General features: G+C 41.8%; 1 protein-coding gene across 1 annotated transcript in view; it reads left to right on the forward strand.

Annotated features, from left to right (window-relative positions):
- The window catches only part of dlt (codanin-1 like protein dlt), a 183,661-nt gene that overhangs the window by 128,413 nt on the left and 39,937 nt on the right, over positions 1 to 15,311 (forward strand). Inside the window, exon 15 of the mRNA XM_071663855.1 lies at positions 4,939 to 5,072. Within this exon, the coding sequence (XP_071519956.1) occupies positions 4,939 to 5,072 (134 nt within the window). The remainder of the gene's footprint in view (positions 1 to 4,938; positions 5,073 to 15,311) is intronic.

The raw sequence follows: 15,311 nt of genomic DNA on the forward strand, positions 1-15,311 counted from the left end.
GATCCACACATCCTCTACCACTTCTGAAACCACATTGCTCTTCCCCAATCTGATGCTCTGTACATGCCTTCACCCTCTCAATCAATACCCTCCCATATAATTTCCCAGGAATACTCAACAAACTTATACCTCTGTAATTTGAGCACTCACTCTTATCCCTTTTGCCTTTGTACAATGGCACTATGCATGCATTCCGCCAATCCTCAGGCACCTCACCATGAGATCATACATACATTAAATAACCTTACCAACCAGTCAACAATACAGTCACCCCCTTTTTTAATAAATTCCACTGCAATACCATCCAAACCTGCTGCCTTGCCGGCTTTCATCTTCCGCAAAGCTTTCACTACCTCTTCTCTGTTTACCAAATCATTTTCCCTAACCCTCTCACTTTGCACACCACCTCGACCAAAACACCCTATATCTGCCACTTTATCATCAAACACATTCAACAAACCTTCAAAATACTCACTCCATCTCCTTCTCACATCACCACTACTTGTTTTCACCTCCCCATTTGCGCCCTTCACTGAAGTTCCCATTTGCTCCCTTGTCTTACGCACTTTATTTACCTCCTTCCAGAACATCTTTTTATTCTCCCTAAAATTTAATGATACTCTCTCACCCCAACTCTCATTTGCCCTTTTTTTCACCTCTTGCACCTTTCTCTTGATTCATAGTGATGTATCCCCATTTATTCACTTCTGCACCAGTTTTCAAGGCCATTTTCACTCCATTTTTTCTAGTGTTAAATCAGCAAACTTCAAGGAGAATAAGAATCTGTTTTGGAAGGAGGTTGATAATGTGAAGGGGACAAGTGGAGAAGTGTTTACAGGCAGAAAAAGAGGTACAAAGGAGATGGAGTGAGTACTTTGAAGGACCATTGAATATGTTTGATGAGAAGGTGGCAAATGTGGGCTGATAAGGTCAGGAATTTACAAGAAGTGAGAGAGCCATGGCAGCAAGTGGTTTGGTGAAAAGAGAAAAGATGGTGAAAGCCTTGTGTAAAATGAAATGAGGCAAGCAGCTGAAGTAGATGGTAATGCAGCTGAATTTTTAAAGAAAGGGGATGATTGTGCTATTGATTGGTTAGTTAGGATTTTCAAACGTATGTGAAAAGTTTTTATTGAGGATGTAAGGCATGTGTACATGTAGGAAGAGAGGAAAGTGATTGGTTCTCAGTGAATGTAGGTTTGCAGCAGGGGTGTGTGATGTCGCCATGGTTGTTTAATTTGTTTATGGATGGGGTTGTTAGGGAGGTGAATGCAAGAGTTTTGGAAAGAGGGGCAAGTATGAAGTCTGTTGGGGATAAGAGAGCTTGGGAAGTGAGTCAGTTGTTGTTTGCTGATGATACAGCGCTGGTGGCTGATTCATGTGAGAAACTGCAGAAGCTGGTGACTGAGTTTGGTAAAGTGTGTGAAAGAAGAAAGTTAAGAGTAAATGTGAATAAGAGCAAGGTAATTAGGTACAGTAGGGTTGAGGGTCAAGTCAATTGGGAGGTAAGTTTGAATGGAGAAAAACTGGAGGAAGTAAAGTGTTTTAGATATCTGGGAGTGGATCTGGCAGCGGATGGAACCATGGAAGCGGAAATGGATCATAGGGTGGGGGAGGGGGCGAAAATCCTGGGAGCCTTGAAGAATGTGTGGAAGTCGAGAACATTATCTCGGAAAGCAAAAATGGGTATGTTTGAAGGAATAGTGGTTCCAACAATGTTGTATGGTTGTGAGGCGTGGGCTATGGATAGAGTTGTGCGCAGGAGGGTGGATGTGCTGGAAATGAGATGTTTGAGGACAATGTGTGGTGTGAGGTGGTTTGATCGAGTAAGCAACGTAAGGGTAAGAGAGATGTGTGGAAATAAAAAGAGCGTGGTTGAGAGAGCAGAAGAGGGTGTTTTGAAATGGTTTGGGCACATGGAGAGAATGAGTGAGGAAAGATTGACCAAGAGGATACATGTGTCAGAGGTGGAGGGAACGAGGAGAAGTGGGAGACCAAATTGGAGGTGGAAAGATGGAGTGAAAAAGATTTTGTGTGATCAAGGCCTGAACATGCATGAGAGTGAAAGGAGGGCAAGGAATAGAGTGAATTGGAGCGATGTGGTATACCAGGGTTGACGTGCTGTCAGTGGATTGAATCAGGGCATGTGAAGCGTCTGGGGTAAACCATGGAAAGCTGTGTAGGTATGTATATTTGCGTGTGTGGACGTATGTATATACATGTGTATGGGGGTGGGTTGGGCCATTTCTTTCGTCTGTTTCCTTGCGCTACCTCACAAACGCGGGAGATAGCGGCAAAAAAAAAAAAAGAAAAAAAAATGTATATCATATGAGGTAAGGTGCCTGAGGATTTGCACAAGGCCTGTATAGTGCCTTTACATTAAAGGTAAGGGGAACAAAGATGAATGTTCAAATTATAAAAGTATAAGTTTGTTGAATGTACCTGGTAGGTTGTGTGGAAGAGTGATGGCATGCACAGAGATTCAGACTAAGGAGGAAAAATGTGGTTTAAGGAGTGGTAGAGGATGCATGGATTTGGTGTTTGCAATGTAGAACTTGTAAGAGAGATACTTAAAGAGACAGAAGGATTTGTATGTGGCATTTATGGATTTGGAGAAATCATATGATAGGGTTGAGAAAGTTGCTTTGTGGAAGATGTTACTAATATAAGGTGTAGGAGGAAAGCCATTAGAAGCAGTGAGGAGTTTTTGATCATGAGGTTAAGGCATCTGTGCAAGGAGGTAAAAAGGAGGGTGAATGGTTCCAAATAAATATTGGTCACTAGCAGGGTTGTTTGATGTCACAAGGAAGAGAAGGATAGATGCTGTTAGAGAATTGGTTAGGGTTAGAGATTTTCCAGATGAAGATGCCAGAGGAATGATTTGGAAATTAATACCATGGAAGCATTTTATTCCTAGAGGGAATGTGAGTATAGACATTGGTCTCATTTGATGAGTTAGCTTCGTGTGTGCGGATGAAAAGTGAGAAACACATGCATAAGAATAAAAATTCATTTTCATGCTAATATATTGTGCATGGATTTAGGATGTGTTTGAGTGATTTCACAAGTTGTATGCACCCAATCCACTTCATGGAATAGAAAGAGGCTTTAATGGTGACCAGTAAATAGATAGAATAAACAGAAATAAAGTTAGATTGACATGTAATGTTGAGTTGGTTTAGTCCAATGAACAGGATGTAGTTAAGAGGATGATAAAGAATGAATATGAAAATATTTAAAGTAAAAATTGGAAGGGGAGACTGATGATAACTGGTGGAAAGCTTGATTGATGGATGTTATGACTGAGAGAGCTTTAAATATGGAGGAGTTTGTGAACCAGTGAGGAAGAGGATTACATGGGGTACCTTTATAAAGGTATGTTGTATTTCTGTGAGGAGTGGGCTGTGGATAGAGTTGTGCGTAGGAGGGTGGATGTGCTGGAAATGAGATGTTTAAGGACAATATGTGGTATGAGGTGGTTTGATTGAGTAAGTAATGTAAGGGTAAGAGAGATGTGTGGAAATAAAAAGAGTGTGGTTGAGAGAGCAGAAGAGGGTGTTTTGAAATGGTTTGGTCACATGGAGAGAATGAGTGAGGAAAGATTGACCAAGAGGATTTATGTGTCAGAGGTGGAGGGGACGAGGAGAAGTGGGAGACCAAATTGGAGGTGGAAAAATGGAGTGAAAAAGATTTTGAGTGATTGGGGCCTGAACATGCACGAGGGTGAAAGGCGTGCAAGGAAGAGAGTGAATTGGAACGATGTGGTATACCGGGGTCGACGTGCTGTCAGTGGATTGAACCAGGGCATGTGAAGCGTCTGGGGTAAACCATGGAAAGTTGTGTGAGGCCTGGATGTGGAAAGGGAGCTCTGGTTTCGGTGCATTATTACATGACAGCTAGAGACTGAGTGTGAACGAATGGGGCCTTTGTTGTCTTTTCCTAGCGCTACCTCGCAGACATGAGGGGGGAGGGGGATGTTATTTCATGTGTGGCGAGGTGGCGATGGGAATAAATAAAGGCAGAGAGTATGAATTATGTTTATTTATTATATTTTATTTTGCTTTGTCGCTGTCTCCCGCGTTTGCGAGGTAGCACAAGGAAACAGATGAAAGAAATGGCCCAACCCACCCCCATACACAATGTATATACATACACGTCCACACACGCAAATATACATACCTATACATCTCAATGTACACATATATATACACACACAGACACATACATATATACCCATGCACACAATTCACACTGTCTGCCTTTATTCATTCCCATCGTCACCTCGCCACTCATGGAATACCATCCCCCTCCCCCCCTCATGTGTGCAAGGTAGCACTATGAAAAGACAACAAAGGCCCCATTTGTTCACACTCAGTCTCTAGCTGTCATGCAATAATGCCCTGAAACTACAGCTCCCTTTCCACATCCAGGCCCCACACAATAAGAGCATCAACTTTCAGTTTTACCCATATTAATCGAGAATTTACTTTCTTACATTCTATCACATACTCCCACAACTCCTGTTTCAGGAGTACTGCTACTCCTTCCCTTGCTCTTGTCCTCTCACTAACCCCTGACTTTACATGTACATGTGTATATATGTATATGTCTGTGTGTGTATATATATGTGTACATTGAGATGTATAGGTGTGTATTTTTGCGTGTGTGGACATGTATGTATATACATGTGTATGTGGGTGGGTTGGGCCATTCTTTCGTCTGTTTCCTTGCGCTACCTCGCTAACGTGGGAGACAGCGACAAAGCAAAATAAATAAAATAGATACCTTTATTAAGGAAGAAGGCATAATTGATACACTGTATAGGATGGGGCTGAAATGATATTCCTGGGATATTTTCACCACAGCCTTCAAAAGTAGTAGAGCCTAACAGTATGATATTGTGCGACTTGTTGATTCAAATGAAAATGATATTCCAAACAGCTCCAACAAATCAACCGCGCCAGATACTTAAAATGCCAAAGAAACCTGTAAGTAAGCCAGAGAGTCTGCCAATTACAGCTGCAGCACATGATGAGGATGCACCTTCACCTTCCCAAACTCTCACATCCATCAAGGTAACTATCCATTATTATTGTACGTTCCCCTTATATGGCAACAATGTATCCCATTTCTTTATTTTGTTTTGAACCATAATTAGTTTTCCTTGAATATGCTAGTGGTTATCTTCCTTAAAAAGGAGGATATATATGAATACATATTTCCGTAGGAAAAGGAGAGGCTGTTTCTAGCCAGTGCCAGATTCCCTCTGGTCACTAAAATTTTGTGCTGTAGTATGTTTTGGTGTATACACTTATAAAATCTTTGTAACATAATATTGCCAATGTTAGAGAATAAATATTGTGAATAGAGTAATAGAGCTTTGGTGGTGCAGGTAAAGGAGGAAGTATTGGTTGAGGTGATGCAGGAGGGACTGATGTTTTTTTTGTGTGTTTGTGTGGGTAAGGGAGGTAGTAGTGGTGGTGGAGGTAAGGAAAGTAGCAGTATGGGTATAAGGTTGGGAGCTGTAGTGGTGTAAGTGAGGGATTTAGTCATGATGATGTGTGAAGGAGGGAATGGTGTTGGTTTAGGTAGGGGCTGAAAGTAAGGAAGTAGTGGTCTTTTGGATGGTGAAGGAATGGAGCTGTGATGGTATGTGTGAGAGAGGAAGCAGTGGTGGTGTGATTGGGAATGGAAGGAAGCATTGGTGGTGTGGGTGGGGAAGGAAAGGTTTAGTGGTGTAATTGGTGATTATCCCTTTGAACTGTATAGAGAGGGAATTATACACTCATAGGGCCCTGTCTCTTGAACTTTCTTTATCATACAACTTTGTAAATTTATATATGCTGTCTGCTTTAACCATGTCCTCAGTCATTCTGTTCCCTTCATCCACCTCTCTTATACTATAAAGATATTTCTTTACATCCTTTTTAAAAAAATTTCTTACTTAATTTCATGCTCTCTGGTTGCTCTATCATAGCTTCTCTTGAAGAATTGTTAATTGTCCACATCCCTGATCTCTTTTAAAACTTAAAAGGTGTAATCATGTCACTCCTTTAACCTTTCCCTGTAGCTCATCTCTCTTAATTTTGGTATCATCTATGTTGCCCTTCTGTAAAACTTTACCTTCTGAGAAACATGCTTTGATACATCTCATCCCGAAGAAGGGTGACCATTCTGACCCCTTTAAGTATCGTCTTAGAATCACAGTCTTCTCTCTAACTCTCTAATCACCAATATGGCTTCTGTGGGGTGAGATCCTCCGGTGATATTCTTTCCTATCTTGCTAATGTCTGGTCATCATCCCTGAGATTTTGGGGAGTCTTTTGACGTTGCTCTTGATATTTCTAAGGCTTTTGACGGTGTAGATTCGGGGTTTCATTTCTAAGCTCCTTCCTTCACTTTACTCCAATGGTTTCCCCTCCACAAATCATCCAGTGCACTTATGCTCTTGACAACTCAGCACTGCATTCATCCACATCTTTCAATTTTGCTCCCTCTTCTCACACTCGAGCTGCATCTTGTCTTGACACAGCTTCCTCAATAAACTTAGACTTGGACAGGATATCTCAGTGGGGTAGAAAAATCTTGTTAAGTTTAATGCCTCCAAGACCCAATTTCCACACATCTCTTTATCAAAAACTCCTCACAACTCGTGTCTCTCCTTTGACGGCTCTATTATTCCACCTCTTGACTCAGTGAACCTATTTGGTGTTACTGTAACATCCACTCTTTCTTGGAAACCCCACATTGTGGGAATAGCTAAATCTGCTTCTTAAGAAAGTTTGTGTCCTGTTTTGATTTTGAAACTTCTCTTCTGAACAGTTGCTCCATTTATACAAGGGACTGATTCATCATTGTATGGAGTGTTGCTGTCACTTTTGGGGCAGTTCTATCTCTGTATCCTTACTTGACAGAGTTAAGTTGAAAGCTGTCTGACTTATAAACTGTCCTAGGCTAACTTCCAAACTTGACCCCCTCTTGCCCTATGCTGCCATGTTGGTTTACTTTCCCTCTTCAGTAGGTATTACTTTGGCTTTTGCTATGCTTCTGAGAGCTGGCTGCATGTGTGCCCCCACCACTAGCTAGACTACACAATACTCGGCAAGCTGCTGCATCACATGATTATTGTGTGGCCATCAGCAACTCAAGGGTGGGCCGTTTTGATACCTGCTTCTTTCCCTACATGTCGAAACTTTGGAACTCTCTACCTTCTCATGTCTTTCCCAATAACTGTGACCTGGCACTTTTCAAAAGACAGATTTTTCATGCCCTCAAAAGTGTGTAAATACTTTTCCTTTTCTTCTCTTTTTCTGTTTCTTAATTTTCTATATATTTCAATTAAGGCCCAATTTTGATGTGGACTTTTGTCCATGACTGGAGCCTTCAACATGAAAAAAATGTGACTTTGCTCTTTGTGCTTCTTTAGATGCAATGACCAATCTTGAGAAACATATTCAAGTTTTAGCCTTAAGTAGAATATGAACAGCTTGCTAAAAATTTCCATATACATACACTAGAAACTTGTTTTGATATATGCTGATATTCATGAGCTACCCAGGGATGAGGACATAGGTTAGAACCCTGGTTGCGGTAGTAGGTCCACAGTTAACCCAGCTGTTCATCTAATCCCTAGGGGTTGATTGATAAGATGGGTACCTGGCTCAGGCTAGGGTTAAGAGAGAAGAGTTGATGAAAGCCTCGTGGAAGATGAAGTCTGGCAAGGCGGCAGGTTTACATGATACTGCAGTGGAATTTATTAAGAAGGGGTGACTCTTCAAGGCGGTGGGTTTAGATGGTATTGCAGTGGAATTTATTAAGAAAGGGGTGACTGTGTTGTTTACTGGTTGGTAAGGATATTCATTTTATGTATGGATCGTGAGGAAGTGCCTGAGGATTGGCGGAATGCATGATTAGTGCCATTGTACGAAGGCAAAGGGGTTAAAGGTGAGTGTTCAAAGTACAGAGGCATAAGTTTGTTGAGTATTCCTGGGAAATTATATGGGAGGGTATTGGTTGAGAAGGTGAAGGCATGTACAGAGCATCACATTGGGGAGGAGCACTGTGGTTTCAGAAGTGGTAGAGCATGCATGGATCATGTGTTTGCTTTGAAGAACATGTGTGAGGAATACTTAGAAAAACATATGGATTTGCATGTAGCATATATGTATCTGAGAGGGCATATGACAGGGTTGATAGAAATGCTTTGTGAAAGGTCTTAAGAATATATTGTGTAGGAGATAAGGTGCTAGAAGCAGTGAAAAGTTTTAATCAAGGATGTAAGGCATGTATATGAGTAGGAAGACAGGGGAGTGATTGGTTCCCGGTGAAGGTTGGTCTGTGGCATGGGTGTGGGATGTCCCCATTGTTGTTTAATTTGTTTATGGATGGGATGGTTAGGGAGGGATATGTAAGACTTTTGGAGAGAGGGGCAAGTATGCAGTCTGTTGTGGATGAGAGGGCTTGGGCAGTGAGTCAGTTGTTGATTGCTGATGATACAGCACTGGTGGCTGATTCTAGTGAGAAACTGCAGAAGTTGGTGACTGAGTTTGGAAAAGTATGTGAACGGAGAAAGCTGAGGGTAAATGTGAATAAGAGCAAGGTTATTAGGTTAAGTAGGGCTGAGGAACAAGTTAATTGGGATGTAAGTTTGAATGGAGAAATGTTGGAGGAAGTGAAGTGTTTTAGATATCTGGGAGTTGACTTAGCAAATGGAACCATGGAAGCAGAGGTGAGTCACGGGGTTGGGGAGGGAGCGAAGGGTCTGGGAGCAGTGAATTATGTATGGAAAGAGAGAACATTATCTCAGAGAACAAAGATGGGTATGTTTGAAGAAATAGTAGTTTAATAGTAATACATGGTGCTAGGCATGGGCTATAGATAGGGTTATGTGGAGGAGGGTGGATGTGTTGGAAATGAAATGTTTGAGGACAATATGTGGTGTGAGGTGATTTGATTGAGTGAGTAATGAAAGGGTAAGAGAGATGCGTGGTAATAAAGAGAGTGTTTGAGAGAACAGAAGAGGGTGTGTTGAAATGGTTTGGACATATGGAGAGAATGAGTAAGGAAAGGTTGACAAAGAGGGTACATGTGTCAGAGATGGAGGGAAGAAGGAGAAGTGGGAGACTAAATTGGACGTGGAAGGATGGAGTGAAAAAGATTTTGAGTGATTGGGGCCTGAAGATGCAGGAGGGTGAGAGGCGTGCAAGAAATAGAGTGAATTAAAATGATGTGGTATACCGGGTCGACATGCTGTCAATGGACTGAACCAGGGCATATGAAGCGTCTGGGGTAAACCATGGAAAGGTGTGTAGGGCCTGGATGTGGAAAGGGAGCTGTGGTTTGGATGCATTACACATGACTGCTAGAGATTGAGTTTAAGCAAATGTGGCCTTTTTGTCTTTTTGTGGTGCTAGCTCAAAGTGGGGGAGGGCTATTTCTTATGTAGTGGGGTAGTGACGAGAATGGATGAAGGTAGCAAGTATGAATATGTACATGTGTATATATGTATGTGTATGTATATGTATGTATATGTTGATATGTATACGTATGTATATATGTGTGTATTGGTGTTTATGTATAGATATGTGTATATGAGTGGTTGGGCCATTCTTCGTCTGTTTCCTTGTGCTACCTTGCTGATGCAGGAAACAGTGGTTAAGTATAATGAATAAGAATAAAAAATGAATATGTATGAGTGGATGGGCCATTCTTTGTCTGTTTCCTGGCACTACCTTGATGATATGGGAAACAACCAAGATGAGAAAAAAGGAGAGTTAGGTAGTATGTTTGAGGAAAGGAACCTGGATGTTTTGGCTCTGAGTGAAGCGAAGCTCAAGGGTAAACGTGAAGAGTGGTGTGGGAATGTTTTGGGAGTAAAGTAAGGGGTTGGTGAGAGGACAAGAGCAAGGGAAGGAGTAGCACTACTCCTGAAACAGGAGTTGTGGGAGTATGTGATAGAGTGTAAGAAAGTAAACTCAAGATTGATATGGGTAAAACTAAAAGTGGATGGAGAGAGATGGGTGATTATTGGTGCCTATGCACCTGGGCATGAGAAGAAAGATCGTGAGAGGTAGATATTTTGGGAACAGTTGAGTGAGTGTGTTGGCAGTTTTGATGCAGGAGACTGGGTTATAGTGATGGGTGATTTGAATGCAAAGGTGAATAATGTGGCAGTTGAGAGAATAATTGGTGTACATAGGGTGTTCAGGGTTGTAAATGGAAATGGTAAAGACCTTGTAGATTTGTTTGCTGTAAAATGACTGGTGATTGGGAATACCTGGTTTAAAAAGATAGATTTACATAAGTGTACGTATGTAAGTAGGAGAGATGGCCAGAGAGCGTTATTGAATACGTGTTAATTGATAGGCGCGTGAAAGAGAGGCTTTTGGATGTTAATGTGCTGAGAGGTGCAACTGGAGGGATGTCTGATCATTATCTTGTGGAGGCGAAGGTAAAGATTTGTAGAGGTTTTCAGAAAAGAAGAGATAATGTTAGGGTGAAGAGAGTGGTTAAAGGAAGTGTGCTTGGGAGGGAGACTTGTGTGAGTAAGTACCAGGAGAGATTGAGTGCAGAATGGAGAAAGGTAAGAGCAAATGACATAAGGGGAGGGGGGGAGGAATGGGATGTATTTAGGGAAGCAGTGGTGGCTTGCATAAAAGATGCTTGTGGCATGAGAAGCGTGGGAGGTGGGCAGATTAAAAAGGGTAGTGAGTGGTGGGATGAAGAAGTAAGATTATTAGTGAAAGAGAAGAGAGAGGCATTTGGACGAAGTTTGCAGGGAAATAGTGCAAATGAGTGGGAGATGTATAAAAGAAAGAGGCAGAAGGTCATGAGAAATGAGAGTTGGGGTGAGAGAGTATCATTAGATTTTAATGTGAATAAAAAGATATTTTGGAAGGAAGTAAATGTAGTGCGTAAGACAAGAGAACAAATGGGAACTTCAGTGAAGGGGGCTAGTAGGGAGGTAATAACAAGTAGTGGTGATGTGAGAAGGAGATGGAGTGAGTATTTTGAAGGTTTGTTGAATGTGTTAGATGATAGAGTGGCAGATATAGGGTATTTTGGTCGAGGTGGTGTGCGAAGTGAGAGGATTAGGGAGAATGATTTGGAAAACAGGGAAGAGGTAGTGAAAGCTTTGTGGAAGATGAAAGCCAGCAAGGTGGCGGGTTTGGATGGTACTGCAGTGGAATTTATAAAAAAAAAAAAAGGGGGTAACTGTGTTGTTGATTGGTTGGTAAGGATATTCATTGTCTGTATGGATCATGGTGAAGTGCATGAGGATTTGCAGAAGGCATGCATAGTGCTATTGTACAAAGGCAATGGGGATAAAGGCGAATGTTCAAATTCCAGAGGTATAAATTTATCGAGTATTCCTGGGAAATTATGTGGGACGGTATTTAGTGAGAGGGTGAAGGCATGTACAGAACATCAGATTGGGGAAGAGCAGTGTGGTTTCAGAAGTGGTAGAGGATGTGTGGATCAGTTGTTTGCTTTGAAGAATGTATGTGAGAAATACTTAGAAAAACTTAGATGCTCTGTGGAAGGTATTAAGAATGTATAGTGTGGAAGGCAAGTTGCTAGAAGCAATGAAAAGTTTTTATCGAGGATGAAAGGGATGTGTACGAGTAGGAAGAGAGGAAAGTGATTGGTTCTCAGTGAATGTCGGTTTGTGGCAGGGTTGCTTGATGTCTCCATGGTTGTTTAATTTGTTTATGGATGGGGTTGTTAGGGAGGTGAATGGAAGAGTTTTGAAGAGAGGGGAAAGTATGCAGTCTGTTGTGAATGAGAGGGCTTGGGAAGTGAGTCAACTGTTGTTCGCTGATGATACAGCGCAGGTGGCTGATTCTTGTGAGAAACTTCAGAAGCTGGTGACTGAGTTTGATAAAGTGTGTGAAAGAAGAATAGTGGTTCCAACAATGTTATATGGTTGTGCAGAGGAGAGTGAATGTGATGGAAATGAGATATTTGAGGACAATATGTGGTGTGAGGTGGTTTGATTGAGTAAGAAATGAAAGGGTAAGAGAGATGTGTCTTAATAAAAAGAGTGTGGTTGAGAGAGCAGAAGAGTGTGTTTTGAAATTGTTTGGGTACATGGAGAGAATGAGTGAGGAAAGATTGACAAAGAGGATATATGTGTCAGAGGTGGAGGGAATGAGAAGTGGGAGACCAAATTGAAGGTGGAAGGATGGAGTGAAAAAGATTCTGAGCGATAGGAGCCTGAACATACAGGAGGGTGAAAGGCATGCAAGGAATAGAGTGAATTGGAATGATGTGGTATAGTGGGATCAACTTGCTGTCAATGGATTGAACCAGGGCATGTGAAGCATCTGGGGTAAACCATGGAAAGTTTTGTGGGGCCTGGATGTGGAAAGAGAGCTTTGGTTTTGGTGCATTACTGCATGACAGCTAGAGACTGAGTGTGAACGAATGTGGCCTTTGTTGTCTTTTCCTAGCGCTACCTCGCACACATGAAGGGGGAGGGGGATGTTATTCCATGTGTGGTGAGGTAGCGATGGGAATGGATAAAGGCAGACAGTATTAATTATGTACATGTGTATATATGTATATGTCTGTGTGTGTATATATATGTATACTTTGAGATGTATAGGTATGTATATTTGCGTGTGTGGACGTGTATGTATATACATGTGTATGTGGGTGGGTTAGGCCATTCTTTCATCTGTTTCCTTGCGCTACCTCGCAAACGCAGGAGACAGCGACAAAGCAAAATAAATAAATATATATATTTATTCGCCACTTACTGCGTTAGCAAGGTAGCGTTAAGAATAGGGGACTGAGCCTTTGAGGGAATATCCTAACTTCGCCCCCTTCTCTGTTCCTTCTTTTGGTAAATTATAAGTGAGAGGGGAGGATATCCAGTCCCCCGCTCCCTTCCCTTTTAGTCTCCTTCTACGACACGCCTTTCAGCCTCCTGTATGTTCAATCCCCAATCACTCAAAATCTTTTTTACTTCATCCTTCCATCTCCATGCCTTGCAACCATATAACATTGTTGGAACCACTGTTCCTTCAAATGTACCCATTTTTACTCTCCGAGATTACGTTCTCGCCTTCCACACATTCTTCAACGCTCCCAGCATCTTTGCCTTCCTCCCCCCACCCTGTGACTTACTTCTGCTTCCATGGTTCCATCCTCTACTAAATCCACTCCCAGATATCCAAAACAATTGTCCCTCAACCCTTCTGGACCTAATAACCTTGCTCTTATTCACGTTTACTCTCAGCTTTCTTCTTTCACACACTTTACCAGTTCACACACTTTACCAGACTCAGTCACCAACCTCTGCAGTTTCTCTCCTGCATCAACCACCAGCACTGTATCATCAGCAAACAACAACTGACTCACTTCCCAAGCCCTCTCCATTCACCTCCTGACAACCCCATCCATACACAAATTGAATAACCATGGAGACACCATGCACCCCTGCCTTACATCCTTGGTAAAAACTTTTCACTGCTTCTAGCAACTTACCTCCCACACCATACTCTTGATACCTTCCACAGAGCATCTTTATCAACCTTATCATATTCCTTCTCCAGATCCATAAATGCTTCATACAAATTCATCAGTTTTTCCAAGTATTTCTCACATACATTCTTCAAAGCAAACAAACTGATCCACACATCCTCTACCATTTCTGGAACCACACTGCTCTTCCCCAATCTGATGCTCTGTACATGCCTTGACCCTCTCAATCAATACCCTCCCATATAACTTCCCAGGAATACTCAACAAACTTATACCTCTGTAATTTGAACATTCGCCTTTATCCCCATTGCCTTTGTACAATAGCACTATGCATGCCTTCCGCCAATCCTCAGGCACTTCACCATGAACCATACATACATTGAATATCCTTACCAATCAATCAACAACACAGTTACCCCCTTTTTTAATAGATTCCACTGCAGTACCATCCAAACCTGCCATCTTGCCGGCTTTCATCTTCTGCAAAGCTTTCACTACTTCTCTGTTCACCAAACCATTCTCCCCGACCCTCTCACTTTGCACATCACTTCGACCAAAACACCCTATATATGTCACTCTGTCATCAAATACATTCTCCAAACCTTCAAAATACTCACTCCATGGCCTCCTCACTTCACCATTATTTGTTATTACATCCCCATTACCCCCCTTCACCGATGTTCCCATTTGTTCTCTTGTCTTATGCACTTTATTAACCTCCTTCCAAATCATCTTTTTATTCTCCCTAAATTGAAAGATACTCTTTCACCCCAACTCTCATTTGCCCTTTTTTACCTCTTGCACATTTCTCTTGACCTCCCGCCTCTTTTTTTCATATATCTCCCAGTCATTTGCACAACTTTTCTGCAAAAATTGTCCAAATGCCTCTCTCTTCTCTTTCACTAACAGTTATACTTCTTTATCCCACCACTCACTACCCTTTCTAAACTGCCCACCTTCCACCTTTCTCATATCACAAGCACCTTTTGTGCAAGCCATCACTGCTTCCCTAAGTACATCCCATTCCTCCCCCACTCCCCTTACATCATTTGCTCTCACCTTTTGTCATTCTGCTTTTAATCTCTCCTGGTACTTCCTCATACAAATCTCCTTTCCAAGCTCACTTACTCTCACCACTCTCTTCACCTTAACATTCTCTCTTCTGAAAACCCCTTATAAATCTTTTCCTTCGTCTCCACAAGATAATGATCAGACATCCCTCCAGCTGCCCCTCTCAGCCCATGAACATCCAGAAGTCTCTCTTTTATATGCTTATCAATTAACACATAATCTAATAATGCTCTCTGGCCATCTCTCTTACTTACATATATATACTTTTATATATCTGTCTTTTTAAACCCAGTATTTCCAATCACCAGTCCTTTTTCAGCACACAAATCTACAAGCTCTTCACCATTTCCATTTACAACACTGAACACCCCCATGTGCACCAATTATACCCTCAGCTTCCACATTACTCACCTTTGAATTTGAATCACCCATCGCTATAATCCTGTCTTGTGCAGCAAAGCTGCTAACACAGTCAGCTGCTCCCTAAACACTTGCTTCTCATGATCTTTCCTCTCATATACAGGTGCATAGGCACCAATAATCACCCATCTCTCCATCCACTTTCAGTTTTACCCATATCAGTCTAGAGTTTACTTTCTTACACTATCACATACTCCCACAACTCCTGCTTCAGAAGTAGTGCTACTCCTTTGCTCTTGCCCTCTCACCAACCCTTGACTTTACTCCCAAGACATTCGCAAACCACTCTTCTTCTTTACCCTTGAGCCTTGTTTCACCTAGAGCCAAAGATCCAG

This window comes from Panulirus ornatus, chromosome 1, assembly GCF_036320965.1.
Source record: "Panulirus ornatus isolate Po-2019 chromosome 1, ASM3632096v1, whole genome shotgun sequence".
NCBI lineage: Eukaryota > Metazoa > Arthropoda > Malacostraca > Decapoda > Palinuridae > Panulirus > Panulirus ornatus.